Source organism: Hibiscus syriacus, unplaced genomic scaffold (genome assembly GCF_006381635.1).
Source record: "Hibiscus syriacus cultivar Baekdansim isolate YM2019G1 unplaced genomic scaffold, ASM638163v2 tig00110331_pilon, whole genome shotgun sequence".
In the NCBI taxonomy this organism is placed as follows: domain Eukaryota; kingdom Viridiplantae; phylum Streptophyta; class Magnoliopsida; order Malvales; family Malvaceae; genus Hibiscus; species Hibiscus syriacus.
The window spans coordinates 690,861-707,010 of NW_024062687.1; the positions used below are offsets into that span (position 1 = coordinate 690,861).

At 34.8% G+C, this 16,150-nt stretch overlaps 1 protein-coding gene and 1 pseudogene across 2 annotated transcripts; one reads left to right on the forward strand and one right to left on the reverse strand.

The window, feature by feature from the left end:
• The first annotated feature begins 3,379 nt into the window (after positions 1-3,379).
• Positions 3,380-6,471, forward strand: LOC120119136 (annotated as a pseudogene).
• A 520-nt stretch (positions 6,472-6,991) lies between these two features.
• Positions 6,992-15,351, reverse strand: LOC120119112 (ubiquitin carboxyl-terminal hydrolase 3). Of its 2 annotated transcripts, XM_039138997.1 has the most exons (6): positions 15,046-15,336; positions 13,836-13,952; positions 8,822-8,920; positions 8,452-8,640; positions 7,676-7,857; positions 6,992-7,592 (listed from the first exon to the last, which is right to left on the reverse strand). In XM_039138997.1, the coding sequence occupies exons 1-6, from the start codon at positions 15,160-15,162 to the stop codon at positions 7,187-7,189; spliced, it is 1,110 nt and encodes a 369-aa protein (XP_038994928.1). In that variant the 5' UTR covers positions 15,163-15,336; the 3' UTR covers positions 6,992-7,186. The 2 variants fall into 2 exon arrangements, with proteins under 2 accessions (XP_038994928.1, XP_038994929.1); XM_039138998.1 differs by lacking the exon at positions 8,452-8,640 and having other exon boundaries at positions 15,046-15,351.
• Between the last annotated feature and the right edge of the window lie 799 nt (positions 15,352-16,150).

Here is a 16,150-nt window from a genome sequence, read left to right on the forward strand (position 1 = left end):
CCTTCACAAGGTAACTCTATCCAGTTTTATGGACTTGATATCTATTCTCAATCCAACTCATAACCATTTGATTCACTATAACTCAACTATATTTAAACTTTTAACGGACAACTTATTACCGCTTATTTATTTCCTCTTGCTCAAATCAACAATGCTTTAAACAATTTAATGCTTAGCTTAAATATTTCTCACTTATTTAAGTTTACTTGGAGAAACCTCATAATCATCACTAGATTTAGAAATCTCCTCTGGATCCTCATCCGATTCGACTTTTATTATAAGTCGTTCAACCTTTTTAATCGATTCTTCCAATTTATAAACTTAATTGAAAGCTGGAGCATTTTTTCCACAAAATGGAGAAAAAATCCCTTACAACATCCACCCTTCTAAGGTATTTTATATAAGTCATGTCGGGTTCCTTTGGGTCGATTTCAATCTCGAGCTTCTTTTCAACATTTCCAAATTTCTTACATTTGTCTTTAATTTTTGACATCTGAACATAGTCGGAATCATCATATATTAGTAAAGAGTAACTTTACTCCCAATAAGCATCATCACAGTATATATACAATTATCAGTAACTTTTGACATCCTAGTGGTATGTATACACTTTTTAACTCAAAACAAACTCAGTTTAGTCCTAGAATGGACTAAACCTGTAGCTCTGATACCAATAAATATAACACCCATAACCCGTATAATTATACCTATATAGATTATATATATCACCTGAATTTCTTAAACCATTTCCAATTCAAAAGTGATTTAAAATTTATTTTCTTAAAATGATAAATGATATTATAAAAATATCATATCATATGAATCATGTTTCGTTATAACAATTTAAGGCAAAAGATTTTTTTATGAATAATACTGTTAACAGTAATGAACAGTACGATTCACTGCTACAGTACATCGATGCACTGCTACAATAATTTCAACAAAATATATAAAACTCATAAAAACTTAACTTTTCACCAATATAAAGTTACAATTTTGTTTCCAAATATGTTCAACAAAACAAATCGAACATTAATAATTACATGCCACTATCTATGTCAAAATTCCATCATAGGATGTCTTACTGATATTATAGTGTATTCATGGATTCTCGGAGTTCCTTGTATTCTTTACTCTATCCTTGGATTTTTACCTACGCGTGAAAATCATCACACGCTAAGTATATACGTAGTGAGGCAATTAAAACAATAAACAGTGTAATACAACTCATGCATGAATTTCAATGTCAAAAATAAATTCCATAAGATCATGTTACATGCATGTCCAATATTTTACCATGATCAAAATAATACAAAATTTCTTACCAATATATTTACCATTTATCCCATAAGCTCGTAAGCTTATTTTACCAATATACTTACCATTTATCCCATAAGCTCGTAAGCTTATTTTACCAATATACTTACCATTTATCACATAAGCTCGTAAGCTTATTTTACCAATATACTTACCATTTATTCCAATAAACCATAACCAAAAGTATAACTGTATGAGGAACCCGGTATAGGAGTCAAATATTGCACCGAAGTGCTGAGGTCGAGCTTTGCTCACCTAATAATGCACCGTAGTGCTAAGATCGGGTTTTACCCACCTTGTACACCGTAGTGTTTTGTACCGTATCTTCACTAGACACTTTGAGGCTTGCACTATGTGCCTTCCTAGACACTCTAGTGCTACCTAATATGCAGTTTCTAGACTCTATGACATGCCATTAATACCAGTGATCCTCAATAACATACTTGGGCATATAGTCAATTTTATTAGATCCATATATGGCAAAGTAAATTATCATAATTTAACAATGGGTCAGTTCATACCCAAAATAACATTCATGGTAAAATATCACATTATTCATGATCAATGCATTATAATTTCACACTATGACATATCAATGTCATATCGAAGTTATAAAAATGATATAAAATCATGTTGATATAAACAAGGTCGACTTATCGCAAGTCTTCCTGATGATGTATAAAACATCAATGTATAATTTCATGCATGTATTGCACTCACCTTGACACTTTATATCTTTCAAAATATGTGCCTCACTATTGTCCACAGTAAACACTTTCTATACTTGACTTGCTTCACTCGCAAATCAATCATGATCTGTATAAATCACAAATTCATAATGATACATATGTTAGTATTGTACTAACATAAACATATCCCAAAATAACTCCATAATATACTTGAAACTCATTTTCTATCAAAATACTCAATACTCAATAATTATTTTTAATATTGGAACCAACTTTTCCAGTTTATATAAAATGGTTCTTCTCAATTTTACCACTTAAAATTTCAATACAAAAATTCCAGTATTGAAAGTATTATCAACCAAATACCCATACAAAGACATAATTACAATAAACACTACCAACAATTCGAAATTTGCATTACAATCACCAAACTTTCTAAACTTCCCAAAATAATCAAATTTCACATTCTTAACACTCATTTTAATTCCCAAACAATAATTTCCAGCATAGTACACCAATTATATAACACTTACACAATAACCCATCAAATTTCCAAAATTGTCGAATTGATCCCTAACTGTTCAAAAATTACAAAATGGTCCCCAAATTTTTCTAAGGCTTGTAGAATACTTCCTTAATCATTTCCAACCCTTATATAAATTTTCCATAATATTTCTCACTCAAACAATCCATGGCCGAAACTTAAAGAACAAGTTTTAGAAAGATTAAACATGTTCTAATCATCATACATGCTTGAATATGAATCTACTAGCTCAAGATTGTATTATTCTTAGAGATGTTTTTTTATAGTTGGTTATGACTTAGAGATAAGTATGAGTCAATATCTTTTTAATGATCTCGACTTATTTGAAAATTTAAAGTTTTTATTTGAATTAAATATTTTATGATTTTTTTAACAAATTTGAGTTCAATTTAAATTTTATAATTAAAATCTGTCTTATATCCTAATCTAAAATAAATATTTTTCTCTATTTTTATTAAACAATTAGATAACAAAAACAAATATAAAAAGAGAGATTTACATTTCAACAAAAAAAATAATTAATGCAAGAAATATATACCAAGATGTTATAGAGCATTGTCATTTCTATGTCAAATATCATTATTTTAACTAGCACATATATCTCAAAATGTAATTTATAAACTATATATATTATGCAAATAAGAAATCTAACAACACACAACTAAGAAATAATGAAAAATAGTTTGCTCAGTTTTCGACACATTTTAAATATTTTAAAAAATGAGGGAAATTAAAGAAAGCACGTGTAGTATCATGCAGTATATTTCACCAAACTGAGAAACAGTTGAGCTCGTGGGTGGGGTGATCGCTTGTTCTAAACCCAGAGTACATGGCAAGCTTAAAGAACAAAGAAAACAAGTCAGGTTCTCGATGAAAGCAAAGTGAGTGCCAACCTCGATTATGGAGCGCAGAGTCGGAAAATCAAATCCTCTTCACCATCTTTCTCCTTATTGCCATCATTCCATTTCCCCTATTCTTCTTCACGCCTCCCTTTTCCTTTTGAAACCCACTTCTTCTCACTCCTCGCTTAATTTAATTTGAGCTTCTTATATCTTTTTCCTTCCTGTTTTTTTTCCCTGCAGTGTACTGTCCGGATCGCTGCTTGTTCATTCAATCGGTCATGGTTTCACAGCAGTTGAATCCTGATCGTCCGTTTCTTCAGGCTGGCTTGTTTCTCAACGACAAAACAGTTCCTCCCTCGTTTGTTTCATCCATTTCACTAAAGACCCAGAAATGTTTTGTTGATAAAAACGACAATGTGTGTTTTGTGTCTTGTGTTTTGGGTGGTCGGAAGATTTTTCAAACTCTGTGTGGTGGCGGCGGCAAAGGGGGCTGGTTTTTATCGGTGAGTTTGTCGAGGTAGGAAGGGTATGTTGGGGAATCAGGAGAAGATGATGAGAATTTGGAATCAGCGAAAATAGTTGAAGAGGAGAAAGAGAAAGAGAAGAAGGGATCAGGTGCTTTGAATACCACCAAACATCTCTGGGCTGGTGCTGTTGCTGCTATGGTTTCAAGGTTTTGGCTCCCCCTCTCTTTTTTTTCCTATTCATATTTGAGTTTTTATTTTGTTACTTGGAAAAGATATGCGATTATGAAGAAAATAATGGACGATTTGTTTGTGTCTTCAGATGGAACATTAAATGACAAAATTTTGATGGCAAATCTTCACTTTCTTAGACTTTTTTCTGTTTTGATATGTTTATTTTTGCTAAGTATGAAACAGTATGACCTGATTACTGTGAAATCAGAACTCTGAATTATAAGTGTTGAAATCATACAACAGATTGAGAATTGTTATAGCTGGAAGAAAGGAATACAAGTTCTTATTTCTGGGAAAATTATTTAGAAGAAAACGAGTTGATAATCTGATATTGTTTCAAAGAGCATATTCATTTTCAATTTTAATGTTGAATCCAAAGCATTACCGAGCACAACTAGTACATGATGGTGCAGAAATGGATTGATGGTTTTACTTATATGTTGTACTTTTGCATCTCCTATGTTTCAAAGATTGTACCTTAACTGCTTGCTATGTGGTTCTGATTGCTGAATTATTATCTATCGAATCACAGTTTGTAGCTCAAAAAGTTGCTTGCTTTTGTAACAGGACTTTCATTGCTCCGTTGGAGCGATTGAAATTGGAATACATAGTTCGTGGTGAAAAGAAAAAAAAAATCTTTTCAAACTTATTAAATGGCTTGCAGCCACAGAAGGGTTGAAAGGTTTTTGGAAAGGGAATTTCCTCAATATTCTTTGCACTTCCCCTTTTAAGGCTATCAATTTCTATGCTTATGATATTTACAGAAGTCAACTATTGAAATTGTCTAGAAATGAGGAAGCCACAAATTCCGAGAGGTTTCTTGCTGGTGCAGCAGATGGGATTACTGCAACTTTGCTCTGCTTACCAATGGATACTGTATGTGACAACTTCAGACTTAGTTATTTGATTACATATTATCCTTCCCTTTTTTGTATTGTGTGTGTAGTTTGATTCGGGTTTGGGGAATTTTGTGGATTTTGATATTCTTGTTTTGAATGATTCTTAGTGTGTGTTTTAGATTTGGCTGCATGATCTGATGTGAAGCAAGGATGTGACTGAAAGTAGCATACTTCATTGAGTTTACTCTACTTGCCCTTATAAGTAGCGTTTGTACAGGAGAAGGTCCTCCTCTCGATAGGTCCCACGGATTCATTACGGCTTAATTTTCGTTGTATTTTACAGTGATATCCTTTTCTGAGATTTCATATGACTCCATGATTAAGCCGTCCATCTCTTCTTTCATACATAGGTGCACTTTTAAAGAAGTCCATATACTTTATTTTGCATAGTAACACACTTGTTTTAGGCACATATTCAGAACAAAGTAATAGTACGACTTTGCTGATTTTAGTTTTACTGCCAACTTCTTCACAAAAGTTATTGTAGATGCAAGTGGGCGGCAGGTTTAGTTTTGTAAATACTGTCCGCGCATAACACATCTGATGAAATTGTTACGATCGTGTCTCATTTCTTCAACTGATTTCAGTTGTATTAGATTCTTTCCACTTTGACGTTGTATGCCTTATTGAGATTTTCTTTCTTCTACTATCCCACGTGTTTCGGAAAAATAGATCTTCTATGTGTACCCTCGTAACTCCCTTTCCGATACACTTGGTTACGATTGAGATGCTATTCAATTAGGGGCTCGTCTGGAGTAATTTTTATTTGTCAATCTAGGTTGTGCTGTTAGAATTTTTTTCTTTCTTGATTATGGTATGCGGAACTGCTGTCCTGTTAAAAATATTGCTAAGCGACTCTGTATTTGCTAATTACAGATAAGGACAGTAATGGTAGCTCCAGGTGGGGAAGCTTTGGGTGGGTTGATCGGTGCTTTTCGGCATATGATTCAGACTGAAGGGTTCTTTTCTCTTTATGAGGGACTAGTCCCCTCGATAATTAGCATGGCACCTTCAAGTGCACTCTTCTATGGTGTCTATGATATATTGAAGTCGACCTATCTTCGCTCACTTGAAGGGAGAAAAAGGATTCAAAACATGAAACAAGGTGGTCAAGAACTGAATGCATTTGTACAATTAGAATTGGGACCCCTTTTTCTCATATGTATGGGGTAAGGGGGAGGCAAGATAGTAGGCTACCCCCAACACCAGATTGAGAGCAGCTTCCGTAAGAGACCTCCGAATTATGAAATGTCCTCCGTGGGACTCGATCCCACGACCTCAAAGTTAAGAACCTTGTGTTTTACCAACTGAGCTGGATGGTCATTTCTGTGTATATATATATTGGTTCAAATATTTTCTATGTATAGTAAATCACCCTTGATTCACCAATTCATTTCAGGTATAACCATCAGCTGCCATAAGTTACTTGGTTTACGAGTTCATGAAGATAGTTCTAAAGGTGGAGCCGGCATAGACATTTGATCTGCTCGACCTTTTTCGGATTGGGTGCGACTTTGTTATCGATTAAGGCTGGGGATGTTCGGATTGGGTGCGAATTTGTTATTGATCAAGGCTGGGGATGTTCTCTTTCTTTTTGGGGGGGGTAAAATGAATGCCTAAGGCATCTTCAGATTTACCTATTCCATCCTACAGAGACAATAGATGGACGATAACCAATCTTATTTCTTAAAGTTAATTGAACATGATTTTGTTCAAACTAACCATATTTGGATTAATTATGGAATCAACTTTTGTTATGCTTAAGGTAAACATTGTGTTGTTGCGGCTATATGTTTTTATATAATCAAGGATTGTAAAAGGATAATTGAACAAACCATTCTTCAGAGGAAAAAAGGAAGGAATTTTTCAGATATATATTCTGAATGTGGAAATGTAAGCCCACAAAATTACATTAGAGGGTTTCCGAAAGAGCAGTCAGCTCTACTACCATATCAAAATATGTGAAAGTCTCCAATGAATGTACCAAAATGTATAGGTCAAACTCTCCTAAGACCTACATTGTAATTACAGGACATTCAAAGCTGCTAAACACAACTTATCTATCTCCTCATTTGCAAAATAGCCTTCTTATTTCACATTTAATGATTCTAACATATATGCACAGCTTGTCTATTTGATTCCTTTTCAACTGTTTCTAAACAGTAACTCATGGTAAAAAGAAAATCAAAACCTCTTCTCAACTATTCTTGTTTGCACCAAGACTTTCGTAGAATAAGATATACCCATGATCTGTATTGCTTGAATACTCCTGGGCAGACCCAAAAAATGTCTGAATTGCTGACTCATCGATCATCTCAACATTTTCATCATCAAAAAATAACCAGTGGTTATGACTTTTCACCAGGCTAACATAGTGCCCGTGGTTAGGTCCACTTCCCACATGAACAACCACAGCAAACAGAGAATATTCTGAATCTGCATCTTCCACAGTATTGCTCAGCTTCAGCTCAAGCGGGAAAACCACACGATAAGAGAGCTTCTTGTACCGGCCGAGCTGCTCAATGTACTTGAATCGCTTTAAATGGATGACCAGGATGTGAGGAGGCTTCTTTATCTTCATTCTCTTCTGTGCTTCTTGCAAGCTGCAACCAAAAAAATAAACCTGATCTGAAACTGAAACACATCAACTGATGCCAAAAAAAAAAAAGATATAAAGTTAAATTACCTGCAGCACTTGTCACAGAAAAATTTGTCCTCGGCGTTCAATGTCTCAGTAGAACTAAAATTTTTCAAACAGCTAGTTATTGAGCTGTTTTGTTCAATGTCAAGGCTCAAGTCAAAGAAAGTTTCGTCTCTTGCTGTCACTGTCTCACATCGCAAGCACCTAGTCTCATTGGTAAGTATTCCCTGATTCAAGTTGGCCCATGAGAAAATGAGGTTCTTCCATGTCAATGAATAAATTGGCAATTAAACAGCATTCATGCTCTACAAAGCATAGTCAACAAATAAACAATTAAAGTGAAAAACCTGATGATAGCCACCATTTCCTTGTTATCTTATGGTTTGCACTTTACAGTTTACAGATGACAGATCATAATTGAAAGAAAAGGAAAGCAGTACTGAAAGTATCAATAGAAGATGCAGTGTAGATAAAAGGACACACAAAAGAGGTTTACCAATGATGCAATGTCCTGCAGCATTTCTAGATAGTATTAGTAATGCTTCTATTTAATTTTCTGTCATTGCACAGATTAGTTTAATTTTTCAACAACATACAGATGCTTTGTAGACCTAGTATTTTTCTTACAATTATAGAAATGTCACTTATCCAAAAAGGATTTTAGATATGCCGCTTTGATTTCCAGTTACATTGTAGCTTAAATATAACCTGAGCAAAGAAATACTTGATTTCATCTATATTTCATGCCAAGCAAAGTAAGTAAAGAAAAAAACAAGAATGATTAAGAATAATGGAATACAGTACAAGACTAGCAAAAACACCTGAAAATTCTTATGTACCCATGTAACCAGAGGCTCTTTTTGAACACCTTTTGCCTGAGGATTCTTTGGACCATTTGCAGTCTTTTCAGGTTGTGATGAAGTTTCAGCCTCATTTTTTGCTGTTCGAGCCTCTTTCTCCAATATGTCGACAAGTTCATTCAGCAAAAAGTTCAAGAACTCGTGAGCATCCTACCAAGAAAGAGAGAGAGAGAGAGAGTTATTCTCCTCCGCATTTTCCATTGAAGAAAATAAAGTCAATATTTGGTTGACATTATAGGAAAAGGCTACTACATTACAGTAATTGAAACCTTGAATAAGCCAAGGAGATGGTGAATTTAGAGGAAGAAATAAGGTAATTGATGTCTAATACCTGGTGCATATAACTACGGAAAAGCTCATTTTGTTTCTTCAATCTCTGTACAAAGCGCTTTGGAGCAATGACTCCTGTTTTCTTCTTCTGCGAACTTATCTAAACATTATGAACAACCAATAGTTAGTCACAGTAGTAATCAAGTACAGACCACATATGTGACACAGGTACCTATAGGAGAAGGTGAAAGATTCACTAGTCCAACTATAACATTAGCTAGAAATAGAAAAAGCATCATCTTCCCAAGTCCCAACAAATTTAGACCCCAAAAATATTCAAGCAAAACACTTTTCTGGGATCTAAGCAGTTTCCTAAATGCAATTATAGGAGTATCAAACGATACCCTTCAAAAAAAGGAAAGAAAAGAAATAGAAAAGAGATATGAGTGATATTTTGCATAGGAACAAACACAGATCATACATAAAAATGCACACATTTTTCTTTCTTCTATGAAACCAGTAACTCATGCAAATTTTGATTGGAACTTCTAGTAATAAGCTAGTTAACAACAATATTAATCTTCATTTCCAATCACGTCCTAAGTCATCATGAAGATTGTAGGAATTATAGAAATGAGCTGTCAAGAGATTCTGTAATTATTTTCTATTTTTCAAATCCCTTATTTCAAGGGATTACATCTCCTAGGATTAGTATATTTCCTAACTTAGAGTTTCTTAGTTTAGAGGCATAATTTGTATATAAATATGTAATATGTTTCTATTGAAAGTATGCAAGAGTAAAATAATAGACTTGACTGTTTCCTACAGTCTGTTTTCTTTCTATAGTCTGATTTCTACATGGTATCAGGTTAGAGCGATCAATCCGATTTCCGCTTCTCTTTAAATCAATTCCTGTTCAACTCTATTTCTTTTCATGGCTAATCGGGATCCCTCATCCGAAATCACTTCCCAGACCAGCCCATCTCAAACTGTTTTTTCAGATTTCAGATTTTCAGTGCAGCAGAGGCAAAATCGCCTCTGGTGTGAACATTGTAAGAAACCAGGCCATATGATAGACCAATGTTGGAAGCTGCACGAAAAACCAGCCGACTGGCAGCCCACACGGTCCAGGTTTCAAAAGGAGGCCCATATTCCCTCTCAAGATGATTCCTCAAGCAGTTTTAGCAAGAAACAGATAAAGGAGCTGCAGCAGATTTTGAGCAGTATGACAGCCAAGCCTACCAATGTGACTTATACTGCTATTGATGGAAATAATCCATATGCTTTCTCGGTACAATAGATAATAACTCGGGTGCATCAGATCATATGACGGGAAATATTGATCTCTTGGAGGAATATAATGAAAGCAGCTTACCAGCTTCTATCAAAATAGCAGATGGCTCTCTCACTACAGTCAAAGGGAGTGGTTCTGTTACATTAAACAAAAATCTAATACTTCATAATGTCCTCTATGTTCCTAGACTTGCATGCAATCAGCTGTCAGTCAGCAAATTAATTAAAGATTCTGGTTGTAATGTTGTGTTTGGTATTGGTGGTTGCATTTTTCAGGCACAAGACTTGAAGAGGGTGATTGGCAGTGCTAGGCTGGGCAAAGGATTGTACACCCTTGGAGGAAAAACATCTCATAATCATGCCTTATCCAGTGCTCTTAGGAAACCAATTTTATCTTCTGATCTCAATACCGATAAAATTATGTTATGGCACTCTAGATTAGGTCATCCTAATTTTTACTCTCTTTCCAAAATGTTACCGAACTTATTTATAAATAAAGATCCATCTTTGTTTTCCTGTGAAATTTGTCAAATAGCCAAACACACCAGAAAACCATATATTGCAGCCAAATTCGAACCATTGTCCATCATCCATAGTGACATTTGGGGTCCTTCTGTCAAAAGTATTTCTGGGTATAAGTGGTTTGTGTCTTTTATAGATGATTACTCTAGGACAACATGGGTATTCTTAACGAGAGAAAAGTCTGAGGTTGAGTCTCTTTTTAAAAGTTTTTTATCAAAAAGTTGAAACCCAATTTGACACAAAAAATAAAAATTCTGAGGAGTGACAATGGGAGTGAGCATTTGAATAAAACTCTTGGGTATTTCTTTAAGGAAAAAGGCATTGTTCACCTTACGTCTTGTGTCAACACACCTCAACAAAACGGGGTAGCAGAAAGGAAAAATAAACATCTTCTAGAGGTTACTAGGTCTCTTCTGTTTGCTGCTAATGCTCCTAAGTATATTTGGGGGAAAGCTCTTCTTACAGCCACGTACCTCATCAATAGAATGTCAAGTAAGACTTTAGATTTCAAAATTCCTACTAAGGTTCTGTTTCAACTTTTTCCCCATTTTAAACATTTAAACTCAAGTATTTCTCCTCGGGTGTTTGGGTGTACAGCCTTTGTTCATATCCACAACAGAGGAAAATTAGATCCTAGGTCCATAAAGTGTGTGTTCTTGGGCTATTCTTCGAGTCAGAAGGGTTACAAGTGTTACTCACCTTCCACAAAAAAGACATATGTCTCCTTTGATGTTACATTTTTTGAAAACCAACCTTATTTTTTGGGAACAAAATTCAGGGGGAGAGTTACAAGGAATTTCAGTCTGTTCAAACCAATAGTTCTTTACAGCCTATCATTTCTTTACCTATTACTGTCTCTCCAAAGCCGGCTAGCATAGTTCCAGTTTCTAGTGAGGGTGATGGGAATAACCTAAATAACTTTGATGAATTACCTTTCTTCTTACCTCAGAACTCTAGTCCGTGCAAAACCCCTTCCACCACTATAAAAAATGCACCTAACAATGACCCTGAAACCATAACTCCCCATCCGAAACAACTCAGTGTTTACTCAAGAAGAAGGAAAGATGTTGCTGAAGAAATCAGTCAGCCTAGCATTCGCCAAGAACCAAATTCGGATCCTGTTGCATCTGAAACAGAAGGTAATGATGGTTACCAAGAGGCTACTACTGTTGATCTTGATGACTTTCCTATTGCTATTAGGAATGGGGTAAGAAAATGCACTGCTTATCCCATAAATATGTTGCATATGGGAAATTACAGCATAATTTCAAGGCCTTCACTGTCAGCATTAACAGTGTGAAAATCCCAAGAAATGTGACAGAAGCATTTCAATCTCCTGAGTGGAAAAAGGTTGTGGAAGAGGAGATAAAAGCGTTGCAAAAGAATAAGACATGGAGTTTGACAGATTTGCCAGAAGGGAAGAGAGCTGTTGGATGTAGGTGGATATTCAAAGTCAAATATCATTCGGATGGGAGTGTGGAAAGATACAAGGCAAGGCTGGTTGCTAAAGGTTTTTCTCAGTCCTATGGCATTGACTAACAGGAGACTTTTGCACCGGTTGCAAAATTGAATACCATCAGAATATTGTTATCAGCAGCTGTTAACATGGACTGGAAATTGCATCAGCTGGACATAAAGAATGCTTTTCTGAATGGGAACCTTGAAGAAGAAGTATACATGGAGGTCCCCCCGGATTAAAAGGAAAGGTCACTAAGAAAACTGTGTGCAAGCTCAATAAATCCTTATATGGCTTAAAACAGTCTCCCATGGCTTGGTTTGATCGATTTGCTAAGGCTATGACACAAAATGGTTTCAAACAAAGCCAAGCGGATCACACATTATTCAGAAAAATTACACCGAGTGGTAAGATAACCCTCCTAATTGTCTATGTAGATGATATGATTATAACTGGCAGTTATATAGAAGAAATAGAAAAGCTAAAGATGAATCTTGCAAAGGAGTTTGAAACCAAGGATTTAGGGAGTATGAGGTATTTCCTGGGTATGGAAGTTTCAAGGTCCGAAGAAGGGCTGGTCATAAACCAACGTAAGTATGTTTTGGATCTTCTTGCAGAAACAAGGATACTCGACTGCAAACCAGTTGAAACTCCAATGGAGCCAGGCTTGAAATTTTGCAAGGACCAGACTGGAAATCCAGTAAACAAGGAAACCTACCAAAGGTTAGTTGGGAAGTTGATCTACCTTTCACTGACCAGGCCTGATATTGCATACTCAGTAAGCATTGTCAGCCAACATATGAGTGATCCTCGAGAAGAACATTTGGAAGCTATTAACAGAATTATAAGGTTCTTGAAGTTTACCCCAGGAGCTGGACTTATATTTAGAAAAAAATCAAGACAGAACATTGAAGGTTTATACGGATGCAAGCTGGGGAGGTGAATTAACTGATAGAAGGTCAGTTAGTGGCTACTGTGCTTACGTTTGGGGTAATTTGGTGACTTGGAGAAGTAAGAAGTGCTGAGTCAGAGTTTAGAGCAAGCTGGGGAGGTGAATTAACTGATAGAAGGTCAGTTAGTGGCTACTGTGCTTACATTTTATTTACGAGAAGGTCAACAATGGAGTTGCACAACTGCAGTACATTCCGACGAAGAAACAGCTTGCAGATATCTTCACCAAAGCCCTTCCACGAGTAAATTTGATGAGCTGTCATTCAAACTGGGTATATACAACATATATACACCAGTTTGAGGGGGAGTGTAGGAATTATAGAAATGAGCTGTCAAGAGATTCTGTAATTATTTTCTGTTTTTCAAATCCCTTATTTCAAGGGATTACATCTCCTAGGATTAGTATCTTTCCTAACTTAGAGTTTCCTAGTTTAGAGGCATAATTTGCATATAAATATGTAATATGTTTCTATTGAAAGTATGCAAGAATAAAATAACAGACTTGATTGTTTCCTACCGTCTGTTTTCTTTCTATAGTCTGATTTCTACAAAGATGATGTGTTGAGTTTTCATACTTCTAACCATTGGGCTCATAGTGTTTTCAATAAGTGGATCATTCTTGAAAACCAAGATCAAAACATGACATTGCAACTTATGTCCAATATTTTCATAAAAAAGAAACTAATGCTGATATTTGATCTGGACATCATTCAAAAAATGCTTTTAATTTTTGAAAACACACATGGCAACACCACTGGCTAAGACAAAATACCACCTTGGCAGGAAAAAGCAACCTGCTGACTCTAAAGAACAATTGCTCGTCAATAACACTACATTTTTAGCAGAGTTTTACCTGTGTAAACAGATCAGCCAAGCATATCAGTAGATTGTCTTCAGTATCAGCACCATTTTTATAATTTGAATAATATTCGAGCAGCTGTTCACGAAACGGGACACAAAAGTAAAGTGCCTGAAAAAAATGAGAAAATGAAATAAGACATTGGTTGAAGCTGAGCAGGAATTGTTTCCCATAAATTTTAAATACAAACATTCAACACTCAACAATATATCATAAAACGTTTAGAATTACCAAATGCTACTACTTCCCAACTCGAGCAAAATTAATTAGAATGAAGTGTCACCAAGGATCTCAGATTACCAAAGAACAAATGACAAAAGAAATGTTCACAGGGACTAAAGAATTTGGTAATGAAAAGTTGCAGTTGCATTCATTCAGATATGATTGTTCAGACAATTCAATGTTGGGTGATCCAAGTAAACCTATCAACCCTGCATAAAACTTCAATATCTAATAGCTATCATACCAACATAAGTTAACCTAATCAATAAATTTCACAACGCTTGCCTTTGCAACAATCAACCAGCTTAAACGAATAGAGGAATAAAAGCAATATTAAAAGTATTAAACATGAGCATGTATAATGAAATCTGAATTACAGAAGCAGTTATGATGAATAACATAATCATTTAGTTTAGCATTGACATCGAAATTCCAAACACAGGACAGCTTTCCTTTTGAAATATTAGTTGATAGCTGTCATGACCAACATTAGGTCCACACCATCTCAGCAAGCTTATCTAAAATGTAAACCTTGCAATTTCAAACTACATTGTTGTATGCCAACTGAATGCATATACAATATGCAATTACACAATAAATTAACAGCTAAACGGGAAAGAGAGAGAATCAGATACATGCAATTCACTTCAGGGTTTCTTGACAAATTGACTTGCTTCCAACAGCTATCACAGAGTCAAACGCATTAGTCAAAAAGGTACACGAATATATAAATGCTGCAGCAATCAAAATGTGGAAACATTCATACTTGCAAAGAAAATAATAAGAAACATGTACCGTGACATATTTGCATAATGTACGAATAATAAAAAATTGTTCAATGCTTAAAATTAAAAACCAATCAAATTCAAAGTATTGGAACTAACATAAACGAATGGATTCAGCATGATTTTCAGAGTAAGAGAAAGACAAATCGAATTAGATTCAAAAATGAATTGTAAATGAAAAAATATATATAAAGAACCTGCAACACGCTGTTGCAATAACAAGTGTTGCCAAAGTTTTCAAGGCCAAAATATCTTTCGCCTTCAGGAAACTGGTCGCCCAAAGCTTTCTCAAGTTTTGAACCCGCTGCACCCATTTAATAAAATTAAGTCTGTTTACAACCTCGAAATCGGATCTTGCTCCGACCGATTCAACTCAATGATTCTCTCTCAGTTAACGAGTGGCTCTATCTCTGTTGCGTTTGATTAGAACAATGGAATCGTTTTAGGGTTTGGTCGGCTGAAGGATGGTTTTTTTTATTCCCGTTTGAAGAAGTGAAAATGAGGCAAAGAAAATTAGTTTTATTTTCTTTCTCTCCTATTTTTAGAGAATTTATTAGAGAAGATAGATCATATTCATAGAGGGAGAAAACAAAGCGGAAGCAATGATGGCACTGCCACCGGCATAGATTTTGTTTTACACACTAATATAAATAATAGGGTAAAGTATATAAATGGTCACTAAACGTTTCAGATTCTTGCATATATGTCTCAAAACTTTTAAAACTTATACAGTCACCAAATATTTAGTTCGTTTGCATTCTGGTTCCCGACGTAACGGACGTTTCAATGCCGTTAGGGTAAATTACATAAATAGTCAATGAACTTTTCAGGCGCTTGCATTTAGGTCCCCCAACTTTTAAAACTTGCAACACAATCATCAATTACATTCTAAACCCAAAATCCAAAATGCTTCAATTACATTCTAAACCTCAAATTTAAAATACTTCAATTATATGCCCAACCCCAAATTCATAATCCATTATCAAAATCTACCATAACAAACCTAGCTTGAATTAGTAGCCCTAAACCCTTAAAACATAATTATTTTGAAAAAAATTAACCAACTATAAGTAAATAATAAGTGATTATGTTGGGTTTAGGGTTATATTGGACCTAAATACTCAATTCAGTTTATAAAATAGTTGACTCAAAATTTTTTCGATATGAGTTTATAAAATTTAAATTAAATCGAATTGAATTGAATTTTCAAGTTTCTGTTTAAATTTAATTATAAATATTTATCATATTATAATATTATTTGATTCTAACTCTATTGGGATTCTAAAGAGGCTCAATTGAACA